The sequence below is a fragment of the Cuculus canorus genome, chromosome 3, assembly GCF_017976375.1.
Source record: "Cuculus canorus isolate bCucCan1 chromosome 3, bCucCan1.pri, whole genome shotgun sequence".
NCBI lineage: Eukaryota > Metazoa > Chordata > Aves > Cuculiformes > Cuculidae > Cuculus > Cuculus canorus.
The window spans coordinates 35,050,821-35,074,029 of NC_071403.1; the positions used below are offsets into that span (position 1 = coordinate 35,050,821).

The window sequence follows — 23,209 nt, forward strand, 5'->3', positions numbered from 1 at the left end:
AAATCCCTATTATGGTTCATTGATGGTACCTGAATAGAGAGATATCTCCAAGGGGAGATTATCTGAAGCTAAAATCACTTAGATCCTGAACTGTCTTTTGGTGCTTCTTGAACATTTTCTAAGTAAAGGGAAACAAAATATAGGGCAGAAAATGTATCAAGAAAAAAAAAAAATCTTATTTGCTACTGAACATGACCACCCACTGGGATTGTTTTAATATTATATTCTTTTCTGGTGTGTTTGATACTCTGTCGTATGTATGATTTTGAACTATTAGTGGCAGTTTCTATATTTTCTAATAACAAATTGTAGAATCAGAGAATCATTTAGGTTGGAAAAGACCTTTAAGATCATCAAGTCAACCCTTAACCTAGTACTGCCAAGTACTAAACCATGTTTCTAAGCACCACATCTACCAGCCTTCTAAATACTTCCAGAGATGGTGACTCAGTCACTTCCCTGGGCAGCTTGTTCCAATTCGTGACGACCCTTTTAGTGAAGAAATATTTCCAAATATCCAGTGTAAACCTCCCCTTTTCTAAAGGAAAAGATTTTCTTACAAACACGTAAAACTTCAGTCTTGTCTCTACATAACCTGTTCCTTGGCATAATTAAGCACTAATTTATTAAAAACTGAAAAGTTTTTACTAAAACAAAAAATGTTAAAGTTGTTTTTTAAAAAATTTATTTCTCTTCTTTAGGGAGCCTGTGGTTATTGTATGCCCAGGGCAATTTGAAAATACAGTATCTTGTTCTTTGGTCTTGCCAGGCCTTATAAATAAGTGAAAGAATGGAAGTCCATCATCAGAAAAGGAGTTCTTAGTAATTGGATAAGCAGGGCTTATGAATTATTATGAAATAGTTTGGTTTTTTTCACAGGATGGTATCTGTATTTTTCTCTCTGCTTTATCTCTGTGGGAGTTTTTTTGAGTATTGCCAGCTTTTAGTAGTACTGTTATTTAGACCTCCAAATGAATGAGCACATAAGTGTTGGGATGGGTGAGCATCAGAAAGATGTATCACTGTGTAAGTAAAATGAAAAATTATGTTCCAAAATTTTGTTTCCAAAATTGATTTTTTACTTTGATTAGTTCAGCCTTTGTCTCACCAACCCTAAGCCCCCCTAAAGAAGGCAGAATGATGCAAGGGCAGGGAGGAAGAGCTGGTCTTCAGGCTTTTTCTGAAAAAAATCAAATTGAATGGCCAGAAATAGAGATGGTCAAAAACACTAGTCACTTTGGGAAGCTTTAACTTTTTCTTTCAGCATGTCATACTAAGGCAATATTTTGTTCCTTATCACTTCCCTGCAGTCAATCCAGTCAGACAGGAGACTGGCAAGCACTGATGCGCATGTCAGGCAGATGGATTTCACAGCTGCTTCCAGGGCACAAAAGTAATTCAGGGATCACAAACCACATAGTAATATCTGCATGAATCCTGGAAACCACCCAGCAAAGGTGGTTGATCTATACATAAGAATTTGGGGTGCTACCCTACAGCGAGTGCCTATAGGGTATGAAGTTTTACCCCAGCAAGCTTGTAGGTACTTGCTTTCTTACTGGAGAGCATGCCCACAGGGGAACCCTACAGCTTCTGTTATCCCATCTCATTACCTTTACAACTGGAAGAAGCCACCAGAAGGATTTTACTTATGCAGGTCCCTTTGTCTCAACTGTAAAACATTTATGTGTTTTCCTGTCCCAAGTCCCCTTCTGGGAAAGAGAGTTTGTGTTTCTTAAGTGAGCTCAAAATGCCATCTAGAATCAGACTGCTTGCAAGCTGGGCTGAAACATAACCCAGATCTTACAGTGGTGTCCTCAGGGCCTGAAATGACATAATTTTAAATTGCAGAGAGACATATCAGTATGATAGTTGTGGAACATAAAACATACTTGTTCTACAGTAGGCCCCCTGAGGCAGTAACCAGGGCTTCAGTGTGCTAAACACATATGCCCATCTGCAGTAAGTGCCTGTGCCTGGTGGGAACCTGCAAGAAAAGGGAGGAGCAAGTACAGGCGCAAACAGTGACGGAGTCACTGCATATTTTTATCCTGTTGCACAGTTCAAAGGGACAAAAATTATTGGTAACCTTAATAACCAGTCTGACTAGATTTGTATGGAAATAATTAAAGGCAGTCAGGAGAAGGGTAGGAAGGCAGAAGAAGGGGCTGCTGGGGAGCTGTACACACACTGTAGTTAAACCTAGCACATCGTCGGCTGGCGTGGCCTCCAAGCGCTTGGAGTTGCTTTCTTACTCCTGCCAGTCAGGCTCTCAGGTGAGTCACTCACAGGTCCTCGCCCCAGCAATTAACCAGTGCTCACTGTAGGGTGTCCAACTGGAGGAGCAGCACAGGATGATGGCCTCAGGGGTGGTGAGCTGATGAAAATTAACCTCGGTGTAGATGTGGCTTAGTATAGGTGAGTAACTGTTAAGTGTAAATTCACCTTCACCTCAGGGATCCTAAAGGAGACCCCTATTCCATGGGCTGGGGTTTCAAAGTGTAAACGCCAGCCAGGTTAAGGATAGAACTCCAGGTTCAGACCCTGGGTTGAATATTTAATGTGGACATAAGCTCAGCACCACGTGTTCAGATTTCCAGTTTGGCAGGTATAACCCATAAATGGATAGCTAAGGAGACGGTGGTAAGCAAGCATGTGCAGCCTTTCCCAAGGAGTGACTTTGTGCCAAAGTAAATTACTATCAGCTGTCATTTAAATGAGAATAAGCTTCACTGGTTACTTTTTGCATATTCATTCAGAATGAAAACAGATGTTCCTCAGCCCATGTTATAAACCTTCAACTCATGTTTAAAGGCAGGCAAGAAAATTCTCACAAGAAAAAAGATTTGAGTCTTAGTGCATCTTATAAGATGTTGCATATCTTAGTGAATTGTTTTCTCTGAAAAAACGTATTTGCAAATTGTGGTGGGAGTACGTTTCTGAATCAGAAAATATTTCCCAAGCTATTAATGACAGCAATATGCAAATTGCCATTCCAGCGATATTAATATTGTCCCAACATGAGGCAGGCTTTTGTTGTTGATTTTAAAAAGGAACATTAACGTCCCTCAGGAAAATTGCTCTAAAACACTGTTGAGGTTTGGGTGAGTGTTTTAACAGAATTATTTTCTGGATTTAATTATTTTGATTTTACATGCTTGCTGCCTTTAGACTTCTTGTTGTGGCATGTTTTCAGTCTACAGCCAGGAATCCGGTTTGCAATAATATATTAGACTTCAGAAAGAAGCAAGTCACTCTATCTAAATCATGTGAGGAATTCTATCTGGTTATCCAGTGTGTTTGAAATTGTCAGGACATCTCCTTTTCCTCCCAGCTTTTAAGACCTGAAGCATTAGCAGCCCTGCCTATATATGTGTTGCTTCCTGCTGAAGGAATATTTATAGCATTTCTGACCTTTGAATGAACTTTTACAAATCAATAACAGCAAAGGGGAAGGAAGGTTAGTGGCAGTTTTCTTTTTCACTGAGTGTAGCCAGTGTTAGGCTTTTAGTATCTAAAATATATTGAGAACTGACATTTATGCAGCATTTTTGCAAGAAATTTGCAGATTTCTTCAGTGCTGTCACGTATCTGCTCTCTGAAGGGTACGTTACAAGGCCGAAGCCAATGGTGTCATTAATGGGTTTTTAAGTTGTTGCATATCGGTTTTTTTATATGGCAGAACTACTGCGAGAGGCCTTAAGAACCATTGCTGAAGAATATTTTTTTTTACTATATTGAGCCACAGGGAAAGTGTAAGTGGATTAGTAAACCTTCTTGTTAATGACTTACTGCAACTGAAACATTATTAATTTCCTCCCACTGTAGATTACAGAAATAAAATTGACACAATCACCTCTAGATGTGTGAGCACAAGCAGCTATATGAGATGCTTCAATGCAAGATTTGCCAGTTCAGGGTCATTATCCCTATAACCCTACAACTCAAATATTATAAAGGACCTTTCCTAATTCCTCAGCTTTCTGAAGCTCCTCCCAAAATCAAGATGTTACCATAGTGAATTAGACATCTCAGTGGTGTTTGCTGCCTCAAGCACAGAGGATGAAACCAGACTTTGAAAATTCCATTAAATTCATTGCGTAAAAATGAAGTTCCTAATTTATTTAAATCCTTTACTTTTCCACAGCTGGCTCCTCTAGAATATGCTTCTTGTGCTGTGTTTTGCTTCCTAAAGGTTCCTGTCCAACTAGTTCAGATTGTAACTATAAATCAGAAGCCCAAATTCCGGATGTATCCAGTGACGTGAGTTGAATTCCATTGCTAGGGGTGACAGTAATCTATCTAGCAGAGTGAGAGGTCTACTTTGTAATTAGAGTCATTTTTTCAGTCAGGACTGGTGTTGCTGTAATACATGGGGATCCTATTTGCAAACGTGATGTTGTTATTCTGAAAATCACTGTTATAACAGCTCCATTTTTCTCTAGTATTTTCCTAATTGACAAAATGGAAAGACAAAGATAACTATACAAACCTTCATAAATTTTTTCTTCTGTGTCCATATCATTTGAACATGGTGTCTACTTGTCCAGCCAGCCTTACAAATATGTCTGAAAATACAGGGAAAATATAACAAATGTGCTGAAGTTTGATAACTTCTGTTTGATCAAAAGTTGTTTGGTCAAAACTATTTTAAGAGTCAGGAAATGAAGATTTTTTTAATAGATGCTATCATACTTGTTATTATCATTAGATTTCTGAAGAAGAACAAGAGGAAAAGGCATTTCCACACGTGTTCTACATGAATTTTTAGTGTCAACTTTTAATTTCCTTGTCTTTTCCTAGTTTATAGAAGTCTTAATATAGAATCATTTTGTCTGAGAATAAGTCCTGTGTTTATCTAGTTCTTAGATTCATAATATAAAAGAATTATTTACTGCCTCTCACCACACACCTATTTCCCTCTTTTTACCTCTTTTTTTATTTCTTTCAAGGACCAATGTACTGCACTATGTACATCTTCAGTGCTCTTAAACATAAACCTGTCCTGTCATTTCAGCATTCTCCAGAATTTGCATTCCAGCTTTCAGCAGTCTTTAACCAAATAAATTTTACTCTATCTTAGCCTTTTTCCTAACACATTTTATGTACTTCAAAAAATTCTATAAATCAGAAGAAAAACTGAAGTCCTGATGTTACATTTATGTCAAAGTACAGTATTGGCTTCCACCTTCTCCATCTCGCATAAAAAATAAGACGTTTGGTTGAGACTGAAGAAGAAAATCACCCTTTTGTTTAACTACTTCCATACACAGAATACATTAATATTGATATTTGTGATTAAATTCTAGCTTATCAGTTCAATAAGGTTATTTTGATTCCAGCAAGAAGCCAAAAGGAGTTCATATGGCAATAGCACATGAATCTGAATGAGCAATAAGGTTACACGGACAGCAGGACAAATCCAGCTGCTTTGGGACCAGCTAGAAGTGAAAGGTGATCACATCTGGCTGATGACCAGGGAGTTTCAGCTTCTACTCCTTTTTTTTTTGCTCCACTGATATAAATATATGCCAGGGTGGATTACACCACCAGCAGCAGTATTGTCTGCTCATCAGTTCTTCAAAACTGAGTGGTAACTGGAACTGCTCATTGTTGGTGCTGATCTAAGGCTGGCAAATAACCTTAAGAGCTGCCTCAGTCTGTTTTGTTGTATTTATGTCAGTGTTTAAAAGCAGTAGGTAATTTGTCTGTGGGAAAAGGTACATGCTGTCTCTTACAGTCTGTCTTATCTCATGATTTCACCTTAGATCTGTAGCTCCTTCATCAGACTGGTTTCCTGCTGTCACTGCTGCAGTGTTTGCAAGACAAAGCCTATGACTTTGATTCCCTAGCTTTTCTTTAGCCCTTGCAGACAAGTCTCAGCTGCTTCTCTTGTCACGAATTTCTGCCTATACCCAGCTACGAAAAACCTTGACTGAGCCTGCAGTCAGTACCAGGACTTGAGACAGACACTGGAGATCATTTAATGTCAAAATAGACCATTATCTCCAGGCAGTTTCTCAAGCCCCTCACAAATACAGGAGGATGGGCTGTTCTCACTAACAATGAGTGATTTTGCTTGGTGATTTCAGAGAATGATGAGGAGCAGGAAGCTTTGCTATCACTGGACAAGCCCGGCTGGTATTCCCAAGGTAATGCTATCCAGCTTTATGAACTGCTGAAGAAGATGACTGGCAAGTTGGATCCCAAGGTATGTTATAAGTGAGAGTAAATCTTTCTGAAAGTACTGTTTCAGTCTAAAATTCATCAGACAACCTTTCATTAACATCATTGATGTGATTAGTCACAAATTTTTGTCCTAGTTATGCTTTCTGTTGTCCAACAGTCCAGAACTGGAAGTAGTATGTTAGTCTTCTTATCATTAGAATATGTAAATTTTCTACATGTTTTACTCTGTGTGCATGATCATACGTTTCAGCAGCTGTGGGGAGTATCAGATTGTAATCAGGAAATAAACAGTCTCCCTGGGGAAACAGAACAAATAGATTAAATGGTGACATCAGTGAAAATTAGGATCATGTTATTTTAATTACAGGTCTGGATGGGAACATCTCTGTTATGAGGAAAAGCTGAGAGACCTGGCTCTGTTTATCCTGGAGAAGAGAAGGCTGGGAGGGGATCTTATCAATGCTGATAAATACCTAAAGGGAGGGTGTCAAGAGAATAGGGCCAGACTCTTCTCAGTGATGCCCAGTGACAGGACAAGGGGCAACGGGTACAAACTGGACCACTGGAAGTTCCACCTGAACATGAGGAAAAGCTTCATTACTTTGAGGGTGACAGAGTACTGGAACAGGCTGCCCAGAGAGGCTGTGGAGTCTCCTCTGGAGGTACTCAAAACCTGCTTGGATGCATTCCTGTGCAACCTGCCGTAGGTGAACCTGCTTTAGCAGGGGGGTTAGACTAGATGATCTCCAGAGGTCCCTTCCATTCCCTACCATTCTGTGATTTTATGTGTGAAAATGCCACTGAGGATGGTGGGACCACGTTTTTGCTAATAGGTAAACTACCCTCTGGGCACAGAAGAGTTCTGAGTCACTGAGAGATGCTCTGTGTTCTCCCTTGTTTACAAAGTTGTCCAAAATTTGTTCCTGTTGTTTAGCATATTTTCTTGGTAGTCTTTTCCACTGCTTTCTGGCAGGCTATTTCTGTCGTACAAAAATATCAGCAGTGTCCCCCCAGCTGGTCCCAGCTGGGCACTCCTTTCCAATGCCCCTGAAGGGTGAGAGTGAGGAGGGTGTGCAGGGCCAGCCTTTTCCTTATGGAGGTGGTTGAAGATAAAACCCCAACAGTGATATTAATAAGATCTCTTTGTGTCATGGCCAACGGTAAACAGACAGGAATTTTTATTAGGTTGTTTTAAAGCTCTTTTTCCGTCTCTGTGAAATACAGTTTGCTTATGTCTTCCTCATATACAATGGACTTTAAATTTGCTGTTTCCCTTGTAGGTTGTTTATTTTGGTGACAGTATGCACTCGGATATTTTCCCAGCTCGTCACTATAGCAACTGGGAAACTGTCTTCATCTTGGAGGAGCTTCTAGGGGACAAAGTTACGCTGCCTGCGGAGGCTGAATCTGAGCCCTTGGAGAAGAAAGGAAAATATGAGGTAAGGGTTCCTTGCAGATGTTTCCTGGAATGGAAGAACGTAAGTTACAAAAAGCAGCGTGCCACCTGCACTGAGAATGAGCCTACTTATCTTGCCAGGCTGTTAGCAGCATCACAATTCTTTGCAAATGTACCTTCCTTGCCACACCATAATGTGCCATCCTGTCCCAACTTAGCATTGCTTGGATGACACAGAGCCTTTGCTCAGAGCTAAATCACAGACCTCAGAGAAAGACCTGTATGTGCAGTCCTTTAACCAAAAAAAATTAGTCCTTCTTGGTAACAAGAACACACCCTACATCCTACAAGGAGAAATTTCTTGGCCGCTTATCACAAGTCTAGCACCTGAACTCTACTGAGTTCAGGATCTTTCGCAGCCTGTCATGGCCAACAGAAAATGCAGAGGAATTTTTATTAGGTTTTTTTAAAGCTATCTCTCTCTGTGAAAAACGGTTTGCTTGTACTTCCCTTATATAAAAAGAACTTTTAATTTGCTGCTTCCCTCACAGGTTGTTTGTTTTGGTGACAGCTGTGCTCAGATAAGAGGGACTGTTTTGAAGTCTGGCCCAATGCAGACTACTGATAGTTACCTCAGATAAATAATGTGATTTTCAGGTTGATCACAGCTGGGAAGTAAGGCCTTAGCCCAACTACCACACTTTAATTCTCCCACAAAAGTTTGAGGGTTACTATGGTTTATCATTCTCTCTGCTGCTGGAGTACAGAGTAGACAGGGAATGGTGCTCAGATGGCTGAGGCAGCAGTGTTGTACCTTCAGTGTGTCCTATGTAGGAACTACAGTGCAGCTTCACTCTCCATTTGGAGTGTTTCTTTTGTTATGTTCCTAAACAAATAGGTAATTTCCTTCTGATATATATGTTATGTGCTTTTTCCACTTCGCTTTGAAAAGCACTTAACTTCTTTCTTCTTCTGAAATAATTATTCTTTATGACTAAAAAGGTAACTTACTGTTAGGAAGATTTTTGTGGAGTGCTTTTATAGTAGAGATATTTTTAATCTGACTATGAAGTTTTTTAAAAGCCCCTGTTTTTTTATGGAGAAAAGGATGACTTCAGTGTGACTAAAACAATATAGATGTGACATCTATTTCTCTAGTTTTCTAAAAGACATATCTAATATTTTTCCCCACTATCCTGATTTCTAAACTAAAGTCATACAAGGACATTTCAGTCACTGAAACCAGGAAATGTAATCATTATTGTTTAGGGTTTTTTCTGGATTGTAGAAAAAAATTCAGACAACCTCAAGCCTTCTATCAAGAAAAATGTGTTTCTTAGTAAGAAAGGCAGGAAAAAAGGAAGAGTGAGTAGTAGTGCTTCATAGGTTAATATAATTTGATTTAATTAAATAATGCTATAAATATAACTCTCCTCAATAAATTTGCTCATTCACTGACCGGAGAGTCTGCTGCATTGCTGCGTAGAACTTACATCTCTGTAAGATTTGGAGTTTTTTGTTCAACCATTGTTTCTTAAGCATGTCCAATACATGTCTTTGAAGCACACGTATTTAATTATACAGCCAGAATATGGGTTTTTTTCCCTGGAACTACAAAGAAAGAGTTATTGAGTGATGTGTTTCTAAGTCCTTCTTGGTTATTTGGTTTTCTTTTGTTGCAATACCTTTGGTTGACTGCTCACAAGATCCATCTCCTCTATTGCTGCAGTTATCAAGCAGGAAATTGAGACTTTTAGACAGGTTCTTGACATTTCACTAATGCTGCAGTAGTCCTGATAAGAGACTGCAGTATCTCAGGGAGACACCACCCCTGCCACACACAACCCCTGTTCAGTTTACATCCGCTACCAGTGACAGCAAGCAAGCAAGGGAGAAATGAATTGCATTGATTAAAGGAACCTGAACCAGGGGGGCCGTGGCAGGTCAGTGGTGTTATTTCATTACCACGCTGCTCACTGGAGTCTGAACAACAGGTCACATCCATATCTCTGCAGTTGACTGGACACCACTAACTTAACAGGACTAGTTCAAAGGGACTCCCTTTACAGGCCTATGAAAGTTTTATTTTCATTCCCTTAATAAACCTCTCCCGTTAACCCTTTGGTTAAGAGGAGGAAAAGGCCTACTCAAAGGATTGCAAAAAGTCAGGTGTTCTTGGAAAGTTAGGCACTAAGAAATTTGATTTACTCAGCCTTCTTATTCATTGACAATAAAAAATATACACTCCTATTACAGATTTTCTGTGCCATGCTGTGTGCAGAGAGGGACTGAAAATGTATTTCAAGATGCAGTCCTACATTCTATCAATCTTTACAAAATATTATTAAAGAAATAAAGTATTACTTCTAATTTGCAATTGCATCTTTCAAAAAGAAATTACCAAAACCTGTTTTCAGTTGTTTGACTGGTATTTCATCACTAACAGAGAGAGAGGAAGAAAACAACCTCCTCAAACACAAACTGGGAGGCTAGTAATATCCATTTTCATTAGCAGTTTTTGTCTCTTCCCTTCAATTAAATGCAAGATGTAAGCCAGATACACATAACTGTGAAATTATGGTAACAACTGCAGTTCTTTCAAGTATATGAGTCATAACCAAATGAGCAAGAGAATAGCAAACTAAAAACTATTCATGCAATTACTCGGCTCCCAAGTGAATCGCAGCACGCAGAGGGGAAAAAATACCAGGCATTGTGTTGAAACAAGATTCCCCCCAGATCTGGGGGTTTGTTTGCTTGGCTGGAGACTGTGTTTTTGCCTTCTGTTCTTTAAATGTGTGATCAATTCCATCAATGAAAACTCTAAGAAAAGCTGGAATTTATCCCAGGATTTTGAAGGAAACTATTACAGAGAAGCTAGTCAGTGTATAAAAACCTCAGGCTATAGGAATGAATGGAGCAGAAATCAAAGAATTTTTTTGACAGATATAGATGGTGTTTCTGCAGTAGGAAGGGAAAACTAATTATTACAGTATTGCCTGGTGGCTGGTTGCTTGGGGTGGGTCAGGACCCTTAAGCCCCCAAATTTCCGGGGCTTCCTTGCCATGATCATAGACAAAGCTAATTACTCTGTGCCTTTTGGCCCTGTTTGTCTCTTTTTTCCCATTTATCTTTGACGCAGATCTGAGAGTATTTTCAGGAACAACCTGATGGGCTGTTGTGAAGCCTGGCTAGATAAAGCAATATCTTTAGAGCTGTATCCTGAAGTGAAATGTATTTTATTTTAAAGCCTGTTTATAGTGATCCATGTAGTTTAAGTACAATGATCATACATGAAATGTTTTATATTTACACGTGACTTGTAGGGGGCAGGTTCTGTGTAAAAGTTAGCCCATCTGCACAGCCAGCATGGATGTGTTATTCAGGGCCATCTGGTTGTTGTGACCAGCACAGCTGTGCTGGCGGAAACACTTCAGATACTTACCGTTATAGTGCTAAAAGCATATTTTGAGCATTGATTTGAGCACTAGGATTTGGTGGTGGCGTTACTACCTTGGCACAAAACATACAGCCACGAGTACCATCTGTCATACTGGATGCAGTAGAGTCCTAGTGCTCAGCAGCTGGTACAGAGATGGTGGCATAGATGGCAAATCTCCAGCTGAAATAATGCCTTTAAAACATACTGACAGCTCAATTTTTCACTCCTGTCTCCTCTACCTCCTTCTATCTTTTATCTCTTTGCAAATGTAGAAAAAGTTCTGAGCTCAGCTCCCTACCTATTGGGATTTTAGAAAGGTCATTTGTAAGCTGACAAATCAGTGTTTGCCAAGGGTCCTATTAACAGATTCTGTTTGCTTTATTAACAGGTCCGATTTGTCTGTAGCTGATAAAGTAGTAAAGGTGATACTAAGTATTCCGAGTGGTTTAACTTATTGGAAAACTCTGGGACTTGTGGAATTTGAGTACTACTGTTAATTCTCTGAGGTCTAGACATAGATTTTGAGGCTTTGCATCCTCAGCTAACACCTGCTACTATCTGATTAATAAGCCTAAGAGCATAACCACACACCCGGGGTTTTGCCTAAGAAAGAGGAAGTGGTTTGCATTTCCCAGGATCCACTGTCCTGCTGTGAGAGAAAACCCCATGTCTGTGGACTAGCTTCCAGAGCATGTAGTCCCTACTGCTGAATGTGTGCCTCCAGGCACATGAGGAGTAGTGATGTTAACTGGAGAATTTTGCCTCATTCCATAGATTCATGGTGTGTGATTGGTCCTTCATTGCAGGCTGTGTACGCTGCAGATGAGATACAGACATCTTCTAGGCATCTTGGGGATGACAACAGAAGCAATGTTTGATGCTTCATAAGGGAAGTGGGCAAAGTTTTGACAGCTTTTTTCAGATATGAGAGCAAGATTTAGCCTACGAAACTGCCCCTGTCATGTGGAGACAAGCCAGTAGTAGAATGACAGGAGTTCTCTACCAAGTGGCTTGATGACAATTATTGTATCTGACTGGATTTGGTTTTACTAAGGGCTTGGACTGTAAATGCAAAGTGTAAATGTAACTCCCTCTTCCTTAATAAGGAAGAAATTCCCACTCTGAGGATCAGACCTCTAAAAAAATCAATTCATTTCCTCAGATTGCAGTTTTAATTGCCTATTGAACCAGTCGTACATTTCAAAAAGCAGAAGCCTCAATTTTTTTTCTCTTCTCTGTAAAGAGACCTGTCTTTTGTATAAATGCTTATGTGGCCCAGTACTGGAGCTGTTGTTTTGATTAATCACCTGAACAGCTGTAACAACCTGAAGAGTTTTCTGCGTGTGTCGTCCAGCTGGAAAACACATTTTAATTTGACATAGCATCTATATTTTATTATAATTGATGTAAAGTCCTTGAATTTGCGTGGAAAGATAAAATTTGGCAAAAATAACATGCTGTCACTGTGTGTGAAGTAACAAAAAAAAAACCCAAAAACAGACAAATAAACAAACAAAAAAAAACAGAGAAGAGCCCAGCTCATAAGCTAACTGCTGGTTTTGAAGGAAAGATATGATTCTTTTTTTCTAACCTATTTATATCAGAAGACAGAAACCAGTATTTCTATTTTTCCAAATCAATAATTCCTCCCTACCCCCAGCTATGCTCAAAGAAAAAACTGTTACACAGATTCATAAAAAGAATGACTCTGTGTTTACTGACGTGGTCTATTTGGCCAGATCAACAGTTCTCTTGTGATCAAAAGTCGGAGATTTCTGTCATAAACACAAATTCTTCCAGCAGACTCTCAAAATTGTTAATGAGTTAAAAGGAAAATAAAGTGTAACAGTTAACAATCTGGGTGCACAGGCTAGGATATCTGTTCTATCTTTTGCTGGTCTGAAGAGTTATTTTGCACACAAACTAACAGATTTTCTATAGTGCAGTTCACAGTTGGTTTTCTATTTTTTCATCTTTCTGTAGGGGCCTCCTAGAGTTTTCTTCTGGCTGCTTACGGCAATGTATAGCAGGTTTCAAGAGGAACTGCTAAAAAAATCAGTTTTCCAAATGGTGCTTTAATGCTTTCTTTAAAACACAATGACTGTATATGTTGTTGTCTGAAAATATACAAGAAAAAAAATCAATTTTTCACACTTTGCTAGGTACCTTAATGGCTCTCCATGGATCCTGCGGCTTTGTTCTCAGTACAGGTGATATGATGTGTTCTTTGCAGTTACTGCATCCAACACCAGGAGACTTTCCCAAGAGAAGATCCAGGCAGGGTTACTGTCTGTGCCACAGCTACCCACATTCTACAGCAGAGAAAGGCAGTGGGCTATTCACTCTATCAAAAACAGAAAAATGGGCGGAAAAGTTTTTTAAAGGGAAAAATATTTAAAGCCAACTTTTTATGTCCTAGGGAATCCATAAATTGTGTAAACAGGAGCCTGGGGACTTGTGGGAGGAAGATTGTTATTGTTTTTCTTTGTAATATTTTAAAGTCACATTGCTCCTGAAAAACAGTGCAGTTTTCCCAAAAAATCAGAGAAACACTAGATTTCCTTAAATTAATGCTTGTGGTTGCATAGAGAAAGAAGATTTCTCTTCATATTTACTTATTTTTCTTTCAGGGAGATGACCTCCAAGCTCCTTACTTTGTATCTAAGCAGTGGGGCTCTTTCTTCGTGGACAGATTGCCAGGTCTGGAAAATGCAGAGGAAACCTTAATTCACACATGGTCCTGTAAATGTATTAGCACTTACAGCACTATTGCAATCCCTAGTCTTGAAGCAATAGCAGGTGAGGAAGATTGCTTTTTTTTTTTCCCCTTTGGTAAGGAGCATGTGGTATTCATAGTAACTTTGTAATACTGTTGACCCTAGAATAGTTTGGTTTGGAAGGGACCTTAAAGATCATATGTTTGAGATTGCATGTATCCAAAATACATTCAGAAATACTCTGTTCATATCACACAACAGCTAATATAGTGTCTATTAATTACTTTAATGTTTTTGCTTTTTAATAATTGTCTGTCTTTGTCTCTAGAAATATTGATGTTTAATTTATCATATGTTACAAATAGGATACAACATTTAACAGACTTTAGATTAGTTCCTGAATTTGGTCAGGACTGCCCCACAGTATTTTTCTGTTTCTACTTTCAGTAGTGAGTTACATTGGAAAACAAACACATACAAAGTTACTTGGAGATTTTACACTTCCAAACATGTTTATCTCTGATCTGGCTTGTTATCCTGCTGCAATCACTTATCCCATTACAGCTGAAATGGAGATAAACAAACACGAGAATGTAATGAAGCCAAAAATACCCAGGACTGTGTTTCTGTCTTTTTTTTTTTTTTTTTTTTTAATGTAATGCTTTTGAAACTACATCATTATTGCTAGAACTGTAGCCTAAAAGATTCTCCTTATCTGAAAAACAAGGCCATTGTAAGCAATGATGTCTTGTTCACCAGAAATTCACCTAAATGAGAAACCAGCTCAAGCTTTCTACCTTCTTACATTAATGCTGTGTCAAAGATACGATTATAGCTGATCTTTGGATTTCCACTAATGTGTGTCCCTGGAGGGACCACTCCTTACTTTGGATGGTTTGTAGCAATAGTTACAGCAATAATAGTACAACAACTTTACAACTGCAGTACCTATTGGTTGATTACAAAGTGGTGGTGAAGACCCTCTGTCTATCCATCTGTCTGTCTGTCTATCTATCTATCTATCCTCATTCTGTCATTTTGCCTTATTGAACTTCATTGATACACCATATCTAAAGGAGTAAAAAAACTACTGAATGAATGAAGTGCTTAGCTGTATGAATAATACAGCAGGCTTTTAGTTTACTAACCCCTCTGTTCAGCATCTTTTGCCTACTTCATGCATAAGACCAAGGAATAAAAAGTTGTTCCGAGAGAGCATTTCAGGTTTTCACAGCAGTTATTTCTACAACAGAAAGACCTATTCTCTATTTCTAGACCTGCTCTTTGCAACTTTGTTCTACACATGTACATACATTGCAATGCTGTCTCAAAAAAGAATAGTCATACAGTGCTACAGTTTATTTATGCTCCTGGTACTTGCTGTGTTGCAGTCTGTATTTCAGCCTAAAGGTACAAAGCCCAAATGTATGAAGGGAAATTGCCAGGAGAAAGGAAACTCCTGTAAAACTCCCTTCTAATACCTTTTCCGGAGTCATTTTGTGGCTTGCTTCAGAAGCAGTGGCCTAGAGGAAACACATTGGTCAGCCACACTCTGTGAAACTCTGCTTCCCAGCCAGCTTCCCCCAACCACAGTTCAGTTTGCAAGGCTAGCAAAGGTTTTAGACCACAAACATACCACCAAGTTTCCAGCTGCAGATGAAGGGGTGAGAACCAGAAATGCGTATCTGTGTAGTGAGTAGTGTAGCTGCCTGTCATTGGAGGTGGAGCTCCTGTGAAGTCTGTTCCTCTACTAGCAGTCAGGAGAAGTCTCTGGTGACTGGAAGAAGGTTAACGTTGTTCCCATTTTTAAAAAGGGTAGAAAAAAGGACCCTGGGAACTGCGGACCTGTCAGTGTCACATCTGTGCCTGGCAAGATCATGGAACAGATCCTCCTAGAAGCTATGCTAAAGCACATGGAGGACAGAGGGGTGATTAATGGCAGCCAGCATGGCTTCACCAGGGGCAAGTCCTGCCTGACCAGCCCAGTGGCTTTCTATGATTGGGGTAACTGCAGCAGTGGACACAGGAAAACCAACAGATGTTGTCTATCTGGACTTCTGTAAAGCCTTTGACACAGTCTCCCACAACATCCTTCTCTCTAAAATGGATAGATGTGGATTTGGTGAGTGGACTGTTTTGTGGATGAGAAACTAGTTGAGTGGTCGCATTCAGAGAGTAGTGGTCAACAGCTCGATGTCCAGATGGAGATCCGTGACAGGTAGTGTCCCTCTGAGGTCTGTACTGGGACCACTGTTGTTTAATATTTTCATTGATGATATAGACAGCGAGATTGAGTGCACCCTCAGCAACTTTGTAGATGACGCCAAGCTGAATGGTGCAGTTGTCACACCAGAAAGACGGGATGTCATCCAAAGGGACCTGGACAAGCTGGAGAAGTGGGCCTATGTGAACCTGAGCCAACAGGTCAAAGGAGGTTATTCTCTCCCTCTAATCTGCTCTCATGAGACCTCACCTGCAGTATTTTGTGCAGTTTTGGAATCCCCAATGTAAGAAGAATATAGAACTGTCAGAATGGGTCCGGAGGAGCGACACAAAGGTGATCAGAGGGCTGGAGCACCTATGCTATGAGGACAGGCTGAGAGAGTTGGAGTTGTTTAGCCTGGAGAAGAGAAGGCTCCAGGGATACGTTATTGTGGCCTTTCGGTAGCTGAAGGGGACATATAAGAAAGCTAGGGAGGGACGTTTTACAAGGGCATGTAGTGATAGCACAAGGGAGAATGGCTTTAAATTGGAAGGGGGAAGTTTTATATTAGACATTAGGAGGAAATTCTTCACGATGAGTGTGGTGAGTCACTGGCACAGGTTGCCCAGGGAAGTTTTGGATGCCCCCTCCCTGGAAGTGTTCAAGGCCAGGTCAGATGGAGTCTTGAGCAGCCTAATCTAACAGGAGGTATCTAACAGTTGGGGTTGGAACTAGCTGATCTTTAAGATTCCTTCCAACCCAAACCATTCTATGATTCTATGGTTAGAAGTGACACTGTGCGCTATCTCTTACTGCATCAGACTAGTGCTTGGGCAGGGGTTGGTGACTGCAAAACTTATACCCCAAAAAAAGGACAGAGGAGAAACATTTTTAACTTGCAGCTGTGTGCTTGAAAGCACACTCAAATCTGAAGGTACGAGAACATCTCTGGTTTCTTACACAGAGAGATATTTCTTGTTTGTTTATGTGGAAGAGCAGATGTTCATTACTATGGATGTTGAGGAATTGCTGTCTCAATTGCTCTCAAATACCTTATCTGACTCCTGTCACAGCAAGCTGTGAGAGCCTTTGCTTTGCCAAGCCCTAAAGTTTCTGGCTGCTGTTGTAAGTCATAGCTTAGCTGCAGCTATTTGGGAATAAGTAGCTAGAAGAGATTCAAATGGGTTATGCAAGTTTAACACACTCCAGCTTTTGCTTTTCTGCTCATCTACTTAATTATCAGCAGAGGACTTTCCACAGCAAAGCTACAAAAATTCAAGCCTTTCATTGAGATCCCCTGAGCCTAAATGAACAGGCTTCTGGTGTGCTGATTGTCTGACCCAAGCTCCCAGCCAACAGCCACCGTAGCCCCAGCAGCACTCAACTCAACCTGACCCAGCCAAATGAGCTGCCGCATCCCTGGAGGTGTGTTGCAGCCTCCTGTGAGTTGTGGGTTCACCAGGGCTTCACTATGAGTAAGATGTGACCTGGCCTTTGTACATCTACGTAAGCAATAGTAAATGCCACATATAAGTAAATATCCCAACAGCTTATGATCTGCAAAAATGGTTAGTGAAAGGCAGACTATTGCTACTATGCTAACTTTAAAATTGATTGTTGTTTGGATGCAACGTATATATGTGCATAAAGAACAGCTTGGTTTCCTTCTCAAGAGGTATTTTTCATTGGAAAAGATTATCCCAGAAATCATTCAATGTTGTTTGATAATAGTGGCATTTTACAAAAATAAGTCAGTTTTCATCAAAATTCATGTGACGATTCTTTTGAGAGAGTTATCAGAAATTAATTTTGGGCAATAAAATCCTTCAAGCCTGTTTCAGGTTTTTTTAATAGAGGATGTATGTAAAACAATATTAAAACTAAGCTATGGATCTGGTTTGAGAAGTTGGATTAGAAACAACTTTGCCAATTCTCTTTTTCCACCAACATATTTAAAGTTTGTTGCAGTTGCCTTCTAATAGTTTTGCTTGAAGAATTTATGCATGTAACTAAAGAGAACGATGTGATACTTAACCAAAGAGCACTGCAAGAAAAGGTTTCCCCAGGGAGTGCTGCTGTTGTAGGCTTTAATCATTCAAAGTATAAAATAACAGAGCATGTACACAAATTGTATGTGTAATTAGTAAATTGACAGCTTGGTGAAAAAATAATCCAATCCATTCTTCATTAGCTTTCTGTGCTAATACACTTCTGTCCTCATCTTTTGTTGAAAATGCAGTATCTATCTCAAAAAGGCTTTGCATTCGAAGAAGCATCAGATATTCTGAACTCTTAATTTCACCTCTGGCAAGGAAAGTATTAGTGGGATTGCAGATTGCTGCATCACAAATTGTTATCTAAACTCCCCTGATAGTCCTTAAAGAGTAACTGTTATTTCCCTTGTGCATGAAAAAGGACATTTTGTTTATGATCAAAATTGCCCAGAGGACAGAAAATATCTTCTACAGTATCTTCTTTTTACTTTTCTCAGTTTGGAGAAGAAATCTGATAAAGGACAATTCACACTCTTCATTTAAGACATTATCCCCTTGAAATTAGGCAGACATTAGAAGAAATATAACCAAAGAGCAGTATTTGTAGTATTAAAAAAAGATGACTTAAGTTTAAAGTTTTCTAAACATTTCGTATATCTTTATGAGCTAATTCTCCTTACTTTCAATAAGCAGGGAAGTTTTTCTCAAGTATTAAAAAGCTGATGACCTAATGATTATATTAAGAGTACGTGTATGTTATTAATAAAGTAGTAAAAGCCAATGCCCCTACTCCTATTCTAAATGCGTCGTTCTCAAATTCATCTGTTTCTTCACTTTTCTGCTATTGAGTCTCTCCTCATTTATAGCTCCCTTACAGTTTTTGACCGTTATTGAGCACAGTGATATAGGAAGACAAACTTTTCAAGCCAGGATCCATTACCATGGGAAAGTTACATTTGAGCTCACATATGGAAATTAGAAGGTGTAGGGGGTCTGTCTGAAAAATGACATTTTTGCATAAACCACAGTTTCTAATACATCCTCCTCCACATTAGAAAGTGCGGTATGAGCCAAGTAGAGGCGGGTACTCTCTCAAACCTGCATAATCTGAACTTTACCCTCGGGGATCAGATAACCAACTGCTACTCTGTGGTCTTTGATCAAATTTCCAGATATTCCTGTAAATAACTATATGTCCTGCATCACGTAGGTATTCCAACAATAGCTGCAGAGGATCTCTCTAATTTACAAAGAATATCAAATGCAAATAACATTTTATTTACTAAGCAAGTTTTTGTAGAACAAGTCACTAAAATAACTAGCTAGCACTACCATTTTAAATCGATATTTGATTAACAATTCTTTGATCCTAAAAATGATATGCATATTTCAAGCTAATGCATTTCCTTTGATTCTGATCCTGGCTGGCATTTGTATTAAAGTCCCATTTCAAAAAATTCCATGATGAATAACTGCAGAGTTTTAGAGTTAATGGGGGAATTTTGGTAAGTTTGTTTTGTTTACTGTTGCAAATAAAAGATTAAAAAAGAAGGCTATAAATCCTAGAAAAGAGAACCCAAGAAAAACTTTCTTTCATGATTGTTAACCTAATCTCCTGAACTTGTCTCATAACCTCTGAATGGTGAGTTTTGTCATAGTATTAAAAATAACTGCAAGGAAGGAAAGGAGACTGTGTGATGTTGCAGCTCTAGAGAGTTGCATTTCAGAGAATTAGTGCAAATGTAAATGTTTTATGGAGACAGAATTCATTTCACACTTTGGAGATTTGATTATCAAGCTTGTGTCATGCGTGAGGATAATGCATTTTTCTGAATCTTGTATAGTATATGAAATCTTATGCTTTGTCTGTATGGGTGTGTAAGTTTTTCTTCATGTCTTATCGTTATTTCAATTAGGTAGTACAAGAGAAAAATCTCCATTATAATTTGTCAAAGCTGTCTCTTTAAAGATGTCTACAGGTCTATACCCTGCTACTTTCTGCAGGAGTCTGTCGTCAGCCTGCTTGCTGTATAAAAATAATGATAAAATTGCCAATGAACCATAGCAAAGAAGTTCATGTTTCTGCTTAGAGTTGCAAATTATTTGCACAGTGGAAAGCCCGAGGCAGCTGTGGCCGGGGCACCAGAAATGGCGACGGTTACACAGGTCTGCCTGTCACAGATCAACTACAAATTGTGAACCTCACACTCTTTCTTCAACGTGTAATTTAAAGGTGAATGTCCTTGAAGAAACAACTTTTACCATGGAAGTCATTCATTTCACTAAGCATGTTGCCATGTATTCACTTCTATTTCCTGAACAGTATCTTTCACAATTATTGTTGAAGTCAAACAAAAAAATCTCCCTTATTTAATACACTAGTTCTATGTTTTTTAATTTACATTACATCATTTAAAGTCAAATACAGCTCTTCTTAAAATTACATTTGTCTTTCCTGTAACTAGAGTGATAATTATGTGCTCTTACATATTCAAATAATACAATAATAACATGTAATTTCCTTAGATTTGTAGAACTAACTATATTATGCATTACTTCTTAATTAGCAGCAACTTTTTATATTTAATGCTTTACCTTACAACCAGGCTTTTACTTACCAACTTCAGTGTAATAATGTATCTGTATGATATTAACTGAAGAGTAAGTTTATAGAGATGCATTGAGGATTTAAACTGTTTGGGGGCTTAGCCTCTATAAATAGTAGTTGCTACTAAAAGGCCAAAAAGGTTGTTTTTATAATGAAACATTTTATGCAAGAAATGTATTTTTACATTTGGTAAGAAATTGATATATGTACACAATGGCAATATTTCTGAGGATTTCTGGTTTGGAGGGTTTGATGAAAGTAAAAAAACAGATAGTGAAGATAATTGCCTAGCCAGAAAACACATGTTCTGACTGTAACAACAGCATCTTGCTCTGTGTATATTGAAAAGCATCAGATTTTATTCATCTGTTCTAGGAAACTAGTTTTAGTGTTCACAATTTAAGATAAAGAAAAAAATCCCCAACATAACAGACAACATAATGCATTTATATTTTTTGCAAAATATAACTGAAACTGACAATGGCTGCATTTCAACCATAACAAATGATTATCCTATAAACCAAAACTAGTTTGTCAAAAGTCTTCAAGACCCAGTATTTTCCAAAGGATTTGAATACTCAGTAGTACTTTTCAACTTAGAAAGGACAACCTTCAGTGTATTAGAATTTGTGTAGCCTTTCCTTGCTTCTCCAGAAAGGTGTGTTGACTTGTGCCCCTAAAGGCCCTGTCAAATCATGCAGAACCCAAAAGATTTCTTCCTAGCCAATAACTGACAGAATCGCTGCTGCCATTATTATTCTGCTCTGTTGAGATGTCAAAGTACAGCCACCTCTGAAAGATTAAAGGGAGAAATCATGAGCAACTCATTAAGAAAGGGGGAACCACTCGGTCAATTCTGCTTTAAAGTTATCCTTCAACTCAGGCAGCATAATTTCATTTGTAGGCTGTAATTGAAGCTATAATTGGGTTTTGACTATATTGCAGACTAATTGGATGGGTTTAGATTGCTTCTTTAAAGACACTGGTGGTAATAGAAAGTGTCGATAATTTTTGAGTGGGAAAAACAGTGAAAATAGATGAGTCATCACATATTGAAATATTTCTTTGACTAGCTTGGAATTTTATATAGCTCACATGCACAAGAAGCTGTTGCTGGGAGCATTTATGTACTCTGGATTGGTGCCTAACATATTTCCTCTGTTTTAAGATTGTAACACACACAGACACAAAAACAATGTAGGCTTTGTCTTCACTGCTTAAAAAGCTTAATGTGTGTCTGTGTGTGTCTTTTACCTTAAGGTAAGCAATGTTTGTCACCCATCCAGAGGAAAAAATAGGGAAAAGGAAACATTTGTTTTACAAAAGAGAGGATCACTTTAAACCAAGTTAGGAGACTAAGGCTGATCTTGGTGAGTTTACCTCAAAATGAAAGTAAAAGGGCGTATCATCACTGCATTAATCCTAATATCCTTCACAGTCTCAAAATGCAACTTATTTCTTTTTCTGAATCAGAAATGCCTGTCATCTCAAACAATTTCTTATTTTATATCTAGTTTCTTTAACTTATCTCAGAGGCCCTTCCCACCACCCTTAGATCCAGGATGAGTCATTCAAATAGAAATTAATTAACAGATCCCAGAAAGACTTAACACCTGCTAGTAGGATCTTGGCATTCTCTTAGGATTTTTTTTAGATTAAGTATTCATCTAAATATTTAAAAATATTATAGTCTAATATTTTCTTTTTGATTGATACCAGATCAAGCAAAGAGCCATACAGGGCTGTTTTCTCCAAGGATATCCAAAAATAACCATTTAGACTAAAAAAAAAATGAGGGAAGTTTCCCTCACATACAAATAATTAGTTTTCTCATATAAACACAAAATAGCAAAGAAATTTCTAAGACTTTCCTTAACTACAGACTCTGTCAAGCTCAGATGCAAGTTTAGCACATGCCTTGTGCACAGCTGTTTTGTTTAAGCCAGGGTCAGGAGTCCCTAGATCCAAACTAATGTGAAATGTTACTCCTAAGATAATAGCAATGAAACTGCATACAACAGGCGGTTGTGACAGCCACGATGGGATTGTCCATCCCCCAAGCACTCACTGCTCTGCAGAACTCTGACAGCGAGGCTGCTGCTTCATATCAACCCACAGTTTGTCATTAGGGTTTTTTCTAACTTCGCTCTCTTTTGTGTTAGATACCATTGAAGAGTAAGCACTGATACACCCCAGGAGCAGTGAAGCTCTTCCTCAGGCCAAGCTCATGCTGCAAATGTCTACTGGCAGAGCTGCAGGTGTGAACTCTGACCAATACATCTGTTTTGGCAAAGGCTCTTACATAGGTGCAATTAAAGCAGCAAACCTGTACTTTCATTGAGGCGAGTTTTATCCTTTATTCGCGGGTGCCCAGGAATAAACTGCGCCGGCTCATATGGCACAGTGGAAGTACCAACTACATCCAAACTCAGAAGTTTTAGCAACTTCCTTGTACAGAGTTTATCTGTACTGAGGAGTCCCTCGTTTCCCATACTACACTGCACAGATACCATCCCTCCTCCTCCTCTTCAATTTTTGAGTTGCACCATATGCAGACAGCAGCAATGACTTTAATGTAACTGATAGAAGGAACACTTTCCTCTTGCTGACTTCACTATTTCAGAAGCTCTGTTTTAGTACAGCAAACATCTGACCTCCTG

General features: G+C 38.8%; 1 protein-coding gene across 1 annotated transcript in view; it reads left to right on the forward strand.

Moving 5' to 3' along the window:
* NT5DC1 (5'-nucleotidase domain containing 1) overlaps positions 1-23,209 on the forward strand; it is a 140,935-nt gene that overhangs the window by 110,262 nt on the left and 7,464 nt on the right. The window contains exons 9-11 of the mRNA XM_009562233.2: positions 6,093-6,211; positions 7,470-7,628; positions 13,658-13,826. Of these exons, the coding sequence (XP_009560528.2) occupies positions 6,093-6,211; positions 7,470-7,628; positions 13,658-13,826 (447 nt within the window). The remainder of the gene's footprint in view (positions 1-6,092; positions 6,212-7,469; positions 7,629-13,657; positions 13,827-23,209) is intronic.